Raw genomic sequence first — 14,406 nt, forward strand, 5'->3', positions numbered from 1 at the left:
TTTACAAAGCAAGAACAAATTACTTTAGACTTAAAGCTTTAAGTTGCAAAGCTTTCCTATGAAATACTGTAACAGTTCTTAGCCTCATCTGTTCAATGTTACCTCACTCCACTCACTAGTAGCCCAACTGGGACAGGAAAATTCATTGCAATTCTCAGTTGTCACCCGTGGAAGCTCTTGGCATTCTCTGTTAGCAAGACGGTGGCCAAAGTTATTTATACAGTAAGATTCTCGAGACCGTTCCCCTCCTCCACAACTCCTGGAACACTGAAATGATGAAAACAAAAACCAATGGTGACAAATGAAAAAAAAATAAGATTTTAACAAGAATATACTTTAGAGTAACAATTATTTAACAAAAAGCGGGGGCAACTTTTTTTTTTTTTTTTAGGTTTTATTTATTTATTTGACAGACAGAGATTACAAGTAGGCAGAGAGGCAGGCAGAGAGAGGAGGACGCAGGCTCCCTGCTCAATCCCAGGACCCTGGGATCATGACCTGAGCCAAAGGCAGAGGCTTTAACACACTGAGCCACCCAGGCGCCGGCGGGGAGGGGCAACTTTCCTTAAGCAATACTGGTTATCTGTACCTGGGACCATTCTGAATAATGCCACCTTGTTAAGACACAGTCACCGTGGCAGGACTCTCGTGTGGCAGGTTTAAGTTGGTCACCACAATAGCGATCATCTACTGGAACAGTCTGTCCTTTATGAATGGAATACCGCATGCAGTGGACATCCAAGGACCTATATCCTTGACCACAATGGGATGAACATTCACTTTTGCCAATGATGTGCCACCTAGAAAAAAAAAGATGTTATTACACTTAGGGATACCAACTCATGCGATTAAAAAAAAAAAAAAGGATTCAGAGAAATTCATACATATGATTCAATTTTGAAAATTCTGTTAGAATTCATTGACAAGCCACTTGAAAATACTTGATGTATCATCAGATAAAAAATTCTGACAGAAGCCCAAACTTTCATTTTTATAGATGAGAAAATGATGCCCAGAGCTGTGTGTCCACATGATATAATGCTTGACTTCTATTAGAAATCATTTTCCTCCCAAAATGAAATTCAACTTATTCTCCAAATATATAAAAATGGAGGTGGTCTGGTTTAAGCCAGAGATGGGAAGGCAGCACTATACCTCATGACTTCACTCTGGCATCTGGTGGTGCTTTTGGAGGTATCCAAGGAACCCCAAGCTTTCCCAAAAGCCTTTAAAAACAACTGGTTTCGATCAAGATTACCTAAGTACTCAGCGGTAGATTTAAACTGAATATATCTGAATCACAATCAGGTAGTGTCTCTCTCTATACAACCACACTAAAGTATTTCATGATCAGGAAATATCTGGGAATCTGACTGTATCAATAAGACCAAGTTTTAAAAGTTGGCAAACTAGGTTTTTGTAAAACATATCATATTTTCTCTTATAATCTATTTTTAGACATTTTTTCAGAGAAAACTTTTTTTTCTGCAAGTAAAAATCTGCTAGTTTTAGCCAAATTATCCCGATTGTAGTGTAGCAATCTATCAGACAACACGAGTGCAACAGTTTAACAGAGCATAGAATTCAAAGTTTGTTTCAATTTCAATTTCCAACAGCATCTGGAGGATTTTACTGTGCTTCACTCCACAGCAATAAATGGATGTGACTTTTTCAAGCAGCTCTTTCACTATGCCTTCAAACAACAACATAAAAATATAAAAATGATCTTCCCTGCTGAATGAGAGGTTCTGGCCATCCCTGAATGTTAATGATCACTTGCTAGAGAGGGTTGTTCTTAGCTTTGCTTTATGACCAATTCTCGCCCCCCCCCCCCCACAACCCCCACCAAAAGACAGGAAATTTAAAAGTGATAGTTCCCTGCTCCAGAATCTAGGATGTTTCTTAATGTTATGGACAAAATATGGATAAGATTGAGAAACCAATTTACTAATTCGTTAATCCTCAAACTTCAGAAATTTATTGGTTTATAAGTTCAAAGGGAATTACACAATTATTCTACAAAATTTACTGTTTCAGATCTTTAAACTATGGATTTTAAGATTAGAGTTTACCCATATATTTTACAGATTTGTTTCCATTTCTGACACAAAGGCCCATATACTGGTATTCATTAAATACTATAAAAAAATTTCAAGTCAGCTGCCAAGTTTCACAATAAATTAGTGAGCCTGAAATTTTATACTGGCAGGGACACATGACAGACATTAATTACATGTCCAGTCTGAGCAGGGGTTGGACTAGATACTTTACATCTTATCTCACTTACTGATTTTGACCTGGTTACATTATACTTACACTGGTTACATGATACATTTTTCTTTTACCTTAGTTCACAGTCTGTATTGCACTTTTCAGTCACAAACAATGGAAGTGGTAGGTGGTCACATCTTTGATCAGACACTACCATGTGATCACTCTTCCGAATGCAGGTAATTTTTCTTCTGTGAAGACCTTGGCCAAAGTCAAATAAAAATTAAAAGGAAGGTTCTTTAAGTAGATGTTCTAGAATTATTTAATTCTGCTAATAGCCTAAAGGATTCAGCTAAGAAAGTAAAAACATTCCAACACAGGATACGGGATACTACTAGCATATTCATTTAGTCAGGAATGACTGTCTGGAATAAGCAAGAGGCATCCGGAAAGACTGAGGAGTCTGCTTAGTAAAGAGACTTAGGGAGGACAGGCCGGATAGTGAATAGAAAGAAATTCATGAGAGCTACCTGGAGTCTTTAGTGGAGAACTGAGTGGTCAGGGTTGGCACTGATGCTGTGTAGTACATTATTAGTTCTTTGTTATTTGCTTCCCTTTTCCCCATAATAGGAGTGCATCTCTCCACTTGCTACAATGTTACTATAACTTCCCCTGAAGGGAATATACTTCCCTGTTCTTTGACTTTGGGCTTATGCCAACCAACTGCAAAAGGGTGTGCTTCCTTCCATATCTAAGCAGAAGCCCTAAAAGCCACTATAAACTTCTGTCCTCCTCACCTTCCCTTTCCCTCCTCTCTAAAACAGCCCTTCCCAGAAGAGGTTGATCTTTTAGCCTGGAATCATGAATGGAAAAGACCCAGAGTAAAAAGATAATTGGTGGTCAGGTTTGAGGGGGCAGGGCGGGGAAGGGATTTTTTAGAGCAGTGGAAGTATTCTGCATGATACTGTAATAGTAGATATGCACAATTACATATTTGTCAAAACCCACAGGATGTATAACACAAATGGTGAATCCTAAGGTAAACTATAGACTCTAGGTAATAATGCAACAAATGTAACAAATGTGCCTCACTCATTCAAGATGTTAAAAGGGAAACAGGAGGGGAGGGTGAAGGAGAGAATGTGTGAATTTTCTCTACCTTCTGCTCAGTTTTTCTATAAACCCAAAACTACTCTAAAATACACTCTTATTTTTTTAAAAATGACATGGATGCAGATACCAAGCTGAGAATAGTCATAGCCAATTAGCAGCTAAAACATAGTAGGACCAGGAAATAAACCTTTGTCTTTCAAAGCCATTGAGATTTCCTGGCTGGCTGTATGCAGCATAACCACAGGGAAAGTAAAATTAAGAAGTGATTATAATGGGCCAGAGCAGACAGAACTTTCCACTTTCTGCAATGAGGAGACAGGAAAAAAGTTTAAGCAGTGACATGATCAAGTTTCTGTTTCATCAAAGTTCAACTGTATACTTTCAGTTAGCTAAACATGAACGTGCATGTTTACCTTTGCTCCTTCCTAAATATCATCTGAAAAAAACATAAGGGATTTTGAAAAGGAATAAACCTAAAAGAACAAAAAGAAAAAGGAAACGCAGTAGGCAAGAAAAGGAAATTCTGAATATGAAAAGTGGATGGAAATAACTAACAGAGCCAAGGAAGCTGAAACATAAGCCTACGGAGGAAACAAGTGAATAATAAACCATTCATGCCAAAGAATCCAAGAAAATCCCAGGGTTGAAAACACCAGGTTCAATGAAGAGATGAATGTGTAAAAGTAAGCCTGAAAAAATGGATAATGGATTGAAAAGTATTTAAGAATAATTAGAATTTTACCTTTCTAGTGGAGAATAGCACTATCCAATAGAATGTGAGCCATGTATATAATTTCACATTTTCTAGTAGTCATGTTAATAAACATAAGTGAAGTATTTCATTTAATGTGTTTAACCTCAAGTATCATTTTACCCTATCAATATAAAAATTGATATTTTTTTCATACCAAGTTCTCAAAATCCATTGTACATTTCACATTTATACTACATTTCAATGGGCTAGCTATATTTGCTAGCAGCTACCATATTGGGCAGCAAAGCTCTAGAGGAACTGAACTTGAAGGCACAGACACAGCTCAGGGAAGTTGGGGAAGCATGGTTCCAAAAATAGGAGAATTAAGAAAAATTCTCCATACTGAATGATGAGAACCAGGCCTACTGGACACTCTTTCCATTTCCCTCTGGCTCCTGGTTTTTATGGTTCCCAAGTCTCCCTGATGACCATTAGAAGATGATTAGATTCCTCTCTTGAGAGGCTCTTTAGCCCCCAAAAGATCAACTGACAATGACCTGTGGGGCTTCTCCTCCAATGATACATGAAAGAGCTACTGAATGATCCAATTACTTTTTTTTTTTTAAAGATTTTATTTACTTATTTGACAGACAGAGATCACAAGTAGGCAGAGAGGGAGGCAGAGAGAGAAGAGGAAGCAGGCTCCCCGCAGAGCAGAGAGCCTGATGTGCAGAGAGCCCGATGTGGGGCTCGATCCCAGGACCCTGGGATCATGACCTGAGATGAAGGAAGAGGCTTTAACCCACTGAACCACCCAGGCACCCCCAATTACTCTTTAATGGGGTCCTACATGACTTGTCTGACCAACACAGAACTTTCAATCTGCATTTTAGGCTTAAATATAAACAAACAGCCAAGGATCAGCAGACATTTCAGGAACTTCACTAACACAACACAAGACCAAAATAAAAACAAAACAGAACTAAAATGAAGCAGATTATATCAGAAGAAAATTTAAAGACTATGATTAATTCTGTCATAGACACAGATATTACACATCTAAGAAACAAAAGCAAGGTGCCAGGAGTAAAAATGTTAATGTGAAGTCAGAAATTAGCAAATAGTGATCAGTCCAGGAGGCTGAATGTCTAAAACATACAAATTTCAGAAAGATGTAAGAGAAAGTTCAATGTGAGGAAATTACTAAAGAAATCATAGGTAAAATTTCTCAAGTCAAAGAATCTGTTTCCAAATGTGAGTGGCATCCTAATGACCTAGGAAAATAGATATCCAATATCAAGGCAAATTGTCCTGAAATTTCATACCACTAGAATTAAAGACAGGAGCTATAAAACTTCCACAATGGAAAGTGTCATGTGGAAACACAGGAAACCAGAAAACAAGACTTTCAACCCTCTAAAGCACAATAATCTTTAGAATTTATTACAAACTACTGATCAAATGTGAGAATAGAATAATGCCATTTTCAGATACGATAGGTCTCAAAAAGACTACTTTTCTTTCTCAGGAATGTCCTGAGGGATATATTCCACCAGTGGGGGAAATAAAAAGAGGAATTCAGGGAATTCAGGGAAATCCAAAACAGGGAATCCAACACAGAAGAGAATCCCCAGAACAATAGTGAAGGGGAAGTTCAAGGTGACAGTCATGTACAAGAATTAAAAGCAACAAAACCAAACTAGAGCAAGAGAAAAGAGGGTCATATTAACAGGAGACTGATTAAAAAGTAAAGGAAAATTGAAACCAATAGATAATGCGCTTGAAAATATTATGATAAAATTTATAGCTCTCACAAAGTTGGGGAACTCATGGGGCACCTAGGTGGCTCAGTCTGTTAAGCATCTGCCTTTGGCTTAGGTCGTGATCCCAGGGTGCAGGGAGCCTGTCCCTCCCTCTCTCTCCCTGCTTGTGCTCTCTGTTGCTATTGCTGTCTCTCCCTCTCTCAAATAAATAAAATCTTAAACAACAACAACACAGTTTGGGAACTCATTACATTCAGTACACAAAACAACGAAACTGAGAGATTTTCATTTTTTATTCAATTTTTTTTTTTTTTTTTTTTTTTTTTTTTTTTTTTTTAGAGAGAGAGAACATGTGCATGCACACAGGATGGGGAAGGGTAGAGGGAAAGAGAATTTTTAGCTGGCTTCATGCCCAGAGCAGAGCCTAATCTGGGGCTTGATCTCATGACCCATGAGATCGTGACCTGTGCTGAAATCAAGATTGGGACACTTAACCAACTGAGCCACCCAGGTGCTCCTGAAGGAATTTCCTTCAACAGCAACTAAAAAGTTACACACAAGGAGGGAGTATAATCCTAGTATACTATGTGACAACTGAACTAATAGTTTTTTCCCCCTCCAGCCTAGAATAGTTTAAGACATCTCTTCCTGGTTCAGACTCCCAAACCATTTCATTAGGTCTTAGCCAACCTTCTATTTGGATCTTGCTATTCTTTACTTGGCATGTTCCCCACATTTTCACATGTTCCTTCACTCACCTGATGTTTGGATTTGTTCTCAGCTCCCCACATCCAATGCCATAGACCAGTGTACCCACTCAGGGCTGGAACACTGTTCCCTGCTCCCAAAATCTCTAGGGTCCTTCTGCCAAGTGAATTTCTCCTCTATTACCAAAGCTTTGTTCCTCCTTCTTCCAGCGTTTATGGGTCAGTCTTGCACCACCAAGGGCAGCCTCCCTCCAGAGACACCATCCCAATGAAAACTTCTGTTGCCACGCAATCATTCTGAGCACCACTATCCCAACATCGCAGGACCAAGCCCATGTTGTTTTCTGAATGGGGCACCACAACTTCTTTGTGACCTTGGGGTCAGTTCGTTAGTCTGTCCCTCATATTGCCATCATGCATGGTCACTGCCTCTGGCTATCCACCTTATCTCAGCTCATTTCCATTCGGTCCTGAGCCCCCTCTCCTCTGGACCACTGCTCCCTTAATTCCCAAAACTTTTCTCCAGTCCCCCTGAGAACTACTTTCGATTGCACCAAACTTCTGTAGCTTCAGATTCAATCTCTCACAAACTGCTCCAACTTTTCTGTGGTTCTCTCTGTGCAGGCCTGGAGCATTGCACTTACTACCTTATACCAAGAAAATCTATTCCTGCTGGTTTTATCCAGTAGAACTTACAACCTGAATGCAAAATTGGGGTCTTAATTCAAAACAAAGTAGTCCCTCAAACTTACTGATCTGAAAAATCTTACACAATTAAATATCCATAATCACAGTTCTTCCAAAGACTCTGGTCTCTTCATTTTCTTTCTCTGCTGTAAATTTCCCTGCTTTTCCACTTGCCACTATGCTCCTTTCAATTATTCAGGCTGACAGGACAAATGTATTTTCTTGTGGTCACAGAAGGAAAATACAAGAATGAAAGGAGTCAGATACCCCAATACTGAAAGGAAGAGATATGTTACTGGAAAGGTGTATGGAAGGGAGTGGGTGAGAGAACACTTACTTCACTGGGAAACAGTAGATCTTAGTACCCCCTCTTCTGTGGTCTCAGTTACCTGCATCAGTCAAGGTCCAGAAAATGATCCACTCCCTAATGTACCATCTGAAGGTCAATAGAGCCTACAGCCTATCCCCGTCACAAAGCCTACTGAATTCACCACACTTCATCTCACCCTGTGGGCATCTTATCAGCTCACATCCTCACTCGAACGGTGAGGACAGGACAACAAACTGAGAGAGACCACACTCACAGACCTTTTATTAAGTACAGGTGACCCTTCAACAACATGGGTATGAACTGTGCAGGTCCACTCACACATGGTTTTCTGATAAATAAACTACAGTACCATAGATGTATTCTGTCTTCTGATTTTAGTATTTTTGTCCTTGAGCTTGCTATATTGTAAAACTACAGCATTGAATACATATAATGTAGAAAATACGTATTAACTGCTTATTATTGGTAAGGCTTCTAGTGAACAGTAGGCTATTAGTAGTTAAGTTCTTGGGGAATTTAAAGTTTATGCAATTTTTTAAAAAAGGTTTATTTATTTATTTGAGTGAGTGAGCGAGTGAGAGTGCATGAGCAGGGGGAGGTGCCGAGAAAGATTGAGAGGGAGAGAGAAACAGACTCCCCAGTGAGCAGGGAGCCTGATATGGGGCTCCAACCCGGGACTCCGGGATCATGACCTGAGCCAAACACAGACACTTAACCGACTGAGCAACTCAGGCATCCCCATATGTGAAATTAATTTTAACTGCATGGGTGGGGGGTTGGTACTCCTAACTCCTATATTGTTCAAGAATCAGCTGTATATGGTTATAATTGTTTGATTTTATTATCAGTTATTGTTAATCTCTTCCTGTGCCTAATTTATAATCATAATACACATGCATAGGAAAAAACACAGTACATATGAGCTTCAAAAGCATCCACAGCTTCAGACAACTACTGGGGGTCTTGGAATGTATCCCCTGCCAATAAGCCGGGGGATGGGGTGTACAGATTATAAGTAAGAGAAACTTCTTCCAACTGCAAGAAAGAATGAGGAAAAAAAACAAAAAAGCAGTAACTGAGAATGTTGGAAAGGGGAGAGAATAATGAGATTGTTAAGTATCAGAAACAATGAAAGGGGGGAAACGTAGAAGAAAAGGGTAGGAAATATTTTTATGTTGGTGTGGTGATGTGTGTGTGTGTAGACAGTTGGGGGACTCCACAGGCAGATACCCCCAAAAGTACTCCAAGTTATACCAGCACCCACAGACAACTTCAGTCTCTCTTACTTAATACCAGTGTACCTTGACACATCTTGGTACAATCTTGCCATGGACCATATGCATCCCATGTGAATAGGTTGCTCTTCTCCTCCACAGGGATACTGAAGGAATATCGCACATCAGGGTTGTATAAATTACCCACACATAAAACCTCAATAGAAATACACAGGAGCATACAATTAATTCATAGAAAGATATTCTTGAAAGACATCATTTTTATGATTAACAAATGCAAAGCCCTGAACCATCAGTTTACGAATAGGCTTAAAAGTAGGTCTTATTAATGACTCCTGAGAATTTACCTGCAAAACAACTTCTTCTTCCAGCCGATCAGTACTATTAATTCTTTCAACTGAGCTGTTTGAACCACTGTATTCAAAAATAGCTCCTTGTATGTGGATTTCTTTTTTTGACATACTTACAACAAAATTTCCATTCAAAAGAAAATTCCCTTGAGTATCAGATAATGCTGTAAAAGAACAGTACTCGTGAAATAATAAAATAGTACAATCAATAATACGAAAAGTACTTTAACTTTTAAAATGCAAATCTTTTCTGAAATTAAAGTAAATGTAAATTATTTTTGAGGAAATAAATTGTATTTTACTATAATGTGTGATCTAATCCATATGAAGGGAAACTACAGCATGTCACCTAAAGATATTAAATTTACCCTATACTTTTCTGAGAATGTCATCTTTCAAGAGGCCTGCAGCTTCAGGAGAAACAGATAGGAAGAGAAAAAACATAAGTCACAGACCCAGAAGACATATCAGCTAAAGCAGTCCTGGTCATCGATGGTGAGGAAATGAATACCAGCCCGACGGCTGCAATATTCCAATATTCTCTTGGAAAAAATATACAAAGCTATGAAATTCTAGGAGTCAATATTCTAAGGAGCCATGCAATGACCATTCTATTCTTTCATATAAATGTCTGGATCTTTTTCATGGAGAGACACTCTGTCATTATTGACACACCCTGAATGACTGCTTTCCAGAATTTCCCAGACAGAAGGAAAGGTTTGTAAAGCATTCTTTTCATATTTGGGCCTAAGTGAAGTTCTTTAAGGCTAAAAGCTAATTTCTGAAAATAAACATAATGAAGCCTATACCTTAGAAGTCTATAATTAATTTTAGATAAAAAGAAAAGAATTTTATTCTAAATATGCATGCAACTTTAACTGAACATAACCTTTGGTTATTTAAAACACTCTTACGGGGAAAAACCAAATTTTCAGAATTTTGTTTAGTATTTTTAAAAGAAGATCCATGGAATAAATCCCACTTGGTCGTGGTGAATAATCTTTTTAATGTACTGTTGAATCCTATTGGCTAGTATTTTGTTGAGTATTTTCGCATCTGTGTTCATCAAGGATATCGGTCTATAGCTCTCTTTTTTGGTGGGATCCTTGTCTGGTTTTAGGATCAAGGTGATGCTGGCCTCATAAAAAGAAGATCCAGCATATAACTCAAGAGGAAACATGTACAGGAAGTCAGAGGACTTAAGCTCAGTATGAACTGAACTGCATGTTTGTTCAAGGGGCTCTTCTTGCCTTCTAAGAATTTACATCAACCACAGACCTCCATGAAATTGCACGAATCACATGTTGGTCGTTTACTAGAAATGTTTACCAAGGTAATTGTCATCTTCTGGTTTTCCAGAATAGCTGTGCTGAAGAATATCAATGTTTGTTGCTCCTGGGGGAATCTTGACAACAACATTATAACCTGCAATATAATTTTATACACGTTAACTTTCATAAGCTGATGGCCCAGAGGCTGTTTTGGCTGAATGACTAAAAACACTGAATAGCACAGACTTAATTTCATTTTATCTTTGAAAAATGATAGTGTTCACTCTTTTTGCATCAATGCATTACCCAATTACTAAGGATTGAAGGAAAAATAGTTGTCTTAAAATACACAGTTTGGGGGCACCTGGGTGGCTCAGCGGGTTAAAGCCTCTGCCTTCGGCTCAGGTCATGATCCCAGGGTCCTGGGATTGAGCCCCTGCATTGGGCTCTATGCTTGTCTGGAGCCTGCTTCCCCCTCTCTTTATGCCTGCTTCTCTGCCTACTTGTGATCTCTTTCTGTCAAATAAATAAAAACTGAAATCTTAAAAAAAAAAAAAAAGAAATACACAGTTTGGGATCCTTAAGGTACAACCATTTCTTCTTCTAAAATTCTAGACTAGAATTGAGACAGAGTGAATATTATAGTTCCCAAGATATTTAGAACACATTCATTTTTTAAATTTTACACTAATACTTTTAGATTGTATACTTCCCACTGCGGGAAAAAAGAGAGGATTTCAAATATTATTCACCAATCCTGAAGATATCAAAATAGTTGCTCATTGTTCCATGTTTACACAGAGAGTCAGTGAACAGCAAAATAATGAAAGTAACATTTTTTTAAGCTTTTATTTTCCAGGGAAAGCAGAATTCCTATAGCTATCCCAAAATTTTACATTATTTTCAAAAGTCTACTAACAAATTGTCATGAGAAAAGTTAAGCATTTATGGGAAGGAAATGAAAACAATATTTCTATTTTATGAGACCAAATTCAACAACACTGGCGGTGCTCAGAAGATGAGGAAATAATTCATATTAAAAAAAAAAAGAATGTTTTCCCTATACTATACTCATTACATAGTTTTCCAAATACTCTGACTTTTCAAGTGCACAATTTTGGTGTAGTGAGTATTCTAAGTTCCCTTTCCTTATTAGTTTTTCCTTCTATTTAATACATGAGTAAAAGGAGTTGCATGGGTTTTTCTTGTACACTAACTTTGATAAATATGGAATGAAATTAAAAGGAAGTTATAAAAAAGATCAAATTTGTAGCTTTGATGTGAGGTTACCTTGTATGTTTTTAGAGTGCTTTATATCCATTTAAGGCATCAACATTTTGAATATAAAGTGATACATGGTCTTCTGATTCTGACTACACTATATGCACATTGGTTTTAAGTCATCAGTCTACAAGAATTTTATGATTTTTTTCAAAATAAAATATTTCTACTATGTCCTATTTATGTCATCTCAGTTAAGGTTTTTGAAGAAAGCAATTCCTAGACCTTACACATGTGAAAGACAAAGCCTACCACCAGGGGGCAGAAATGTGACAAATGCTACAAACAAATGAGTTCAGTATCTTTTTCCATTTGCAAACTGATTATTAATTCCTAATACAATTTTGGCAAGGTTATATATTTGATCCTAATTTGGCACATGTGGCTTCAAATAGAAAAAAATGTTTTTCAGTGACTAGAGCCCAAACTTTGATACATATGCCACTGGTTTTAACAAGGGATCAAATGTGTGTGGCTCTCATGAACTAATGAATCCTAACTATGAAAATCATGTCATGGCTAGCAACTAAGATTCTTAAGCATCACCAGAGTAAAAATGTACTATACTTTTGATACAGATTAAAATATAAATTTTGTGTTTGAAATTATATTGCTTTAATTGAAGCAATTCACACTAACTTAACTCTGTTCAAACTAAAAAATCCATTTTTCATTTTGCAAGAAAGCTTCTAAAGGGCTACATTTGTTACCATACAAAGCATAAGGTTTTCCTAGAAAAGTCTCAGAAAACATCCACTATATTCTCATAAAATTTTTAAAGAAAAATGAAATCATGGCCAAATATCAGTTATAAATATAATCCAGATACTTCCTGAAAAAACAAACATAATAATCCCAAATCATTGAATTAATGGTTTCTTCACCTTTAATCATGTTTAATATTTCAATAAGAAACCTAGCAGATAAGACAGCTTATAGAAAAAAGTGGTTTAAGTGATGAAAAATAATTGAAAGCAAGTTTCCTGAAAAAATTATGAGTATTAGATTTCAGATTACAGGAACATCAATAAAGACACTATTAATTGGGGGGCTATTCAAACATCATTATTAAATAGCACTGGATTTACTCTAATAAACGCACCTACTGTATTTTCAAGAATCAGATTTGCCTTGAGCAGATGAACTCATTAATTCAAGGACACATCTTGTATAATCTTTTTATATTTGGGAATACAAAATATTTTGGTTTTTTATATGTAGGGAAGTTTTACTAATCATTTTGAACTAAGGGTACAGAGAAGGCAAAACAATAAACCATTATTATTCCTTCATTATATACTCCATTATGATATCAAAAAGAAGGGAAAATTGAAAACACACAGCTTACCATAATGAGCACTATTGAAGACACCTGCCATTGTCCTGCATGAAGAATTATCCCCACCACACACTCCACATTTGTCTCTCTTTGCCTTAGAGTTTAACACATGATCACAGCCAGCTTGCTTCAAAATAACAATGATGATAATCAGTATTATAAAAGTGACTAACTATAAGTATGATGCTTTGACAAACTTTTCACAAATATTCTTTCGATTAATGGGAGCTTTGGTACAACAGAATTTTTCAGAATATCTACTGATTTTGTTGTACATGAACATTTTCACACACCTTCGCATCACACAGCTGAAAAAAGTGTTCAACACTGCTGAAGTTTCAACACTGCTGAAAAAAGTGTTCTGCGAAGGGTTATCCACATACCCTCCTGTATCAAAACCACATGGGATGGCATTTAAAAAGGCAGATTCCCAGATTTTCTGAATTAAAAATCCTTGGAGGAAAAACTAGGAATCTGGGACACCTGGGAGGCTCAGGCAGTTAAGCGTCTGCCTTCGGCTCAGGTCATGATCCCAAGGTCCTGGGATCGAGCCCCAATTTGGCTCCCTGCTCAGGGGAGAGTCTGCTTCTCCTTCTCCTCCCCTGCTCTCTCACTTATGTTCTTTCTCAAAGAAAACCTTTCAAAAAACAAAAAACAAAACGCAAAAAGCTAGGAATCTGCATTGAAACAAACATGGACCACAATTCCTATGTCCACTGTCTATTTAAGCCATTCTTTAAAGAACTGTTAATCCAAAGAGACAAAAAGTACGATTAGCTAAGTAACACATTTAAAATAACTTCCAAAAGATGTCTTTCATGATTTTGTAACTCGTGATTTTAGAACTCTGGGAATAAAAAGAGTCCATTTGAAAATTTATTTCTCCAATACTAATAAACAGCCTAGTAAGTTGTGTTTATGTTAAGAATGAATAATTGGATAAAGGTTGACAGGGAACTGTTTGGTTCAGGGGTTTAAAAGAACAAGTGCAGTTCTCCATGCAGATATACTGCAGTAACTCTTAGTTCTTTAGAATACTTCTCTAAAGTTTCATGATCAGGTGAGAAACTTTCATAAGCTTCAGTCTTTTATACACAAGGCAAATATTTCCAAAATGAATTTTAAGCAGATGTTTTCCGAAAGTAATAGGCATCTATAAGTTCAGAAAACCACTGTTTTTCATTGTGTAGGATTCTGTGCTGTTAATTTACACGAAACTTTAATTTTTCAGGCCACTGAGTCCCCTTTTTCTAGTCTCTGGTTCCCTTTGAACACCTCATTGACCTTTGAATGCAAAGCATTTCATCACCAGATAGATGCTTGGTTAAGAGAAAATCGGTACCTTAACCCAAGGAATGAGTTCATAATATTACATTCATATTCTTTATACAGAATTCATTATCCTAGTTCTCAAACTCACCATT

The 14,406-nt window shown here is 37.2% G+C and overlaps 1 protein-coding gene across 1 annotated transcript in view; it reads right to left on the bottom strand.

Moving 5' to 3' along the window:
- ADAMTS20 (ADAM metallopeptidase with thrombospondin type 1 motif 20) overlaps positions 1–14,406 on the bottom strand; it is a 190,771-nt gene that overhangs the window by 88,826 nt on the left and 87,539 nt on the right. Inside the window, exons 15-21 of the mRNA XM_032347934.1 lie at positions 12,992–13,109; positions 10,421–10,516; positions 9,089–9,255; positions 8,808–8,937; positions 2,346–2,472; positions 590–800; positions 103–267 (exon numbers count right to left, since the gene is read on the bottom strand). Of these exons, the coding sequence (XP_032203825.1) occupies positions 103–267; positions 590–800; positions 2,346–2,472; positions 8,808–8,937; positions 9,089–9,255; positions 10,421–10,516; positions 12,992–13,109 (1,014 nt within the window). The remainder of the gene's footprint in view (positions 1–102; positions 268–589; positions 801–2,345; positions 2,473–8,807; positions 8,938–9,088; positions 9,256–10,420; positions 10,517–12,991; positions 13,110–14,406) is intronic.

The sequence above is a fragment of the Mustela erminea genome, chromosome 6 (genome assembly GCF_009829155.1).
Source record: "Mustela erminea isolate mMusErm1 chromosome 6, mMusErm1.Pri, whole genome shotgun sequence".
In the NCBI taxonomy this organism is placed as follows: Eukaryota; Metazoa; Chordata; class Mammalia; order Carnivora; family Mustelidae; genus Mustela; species Mustela erminea.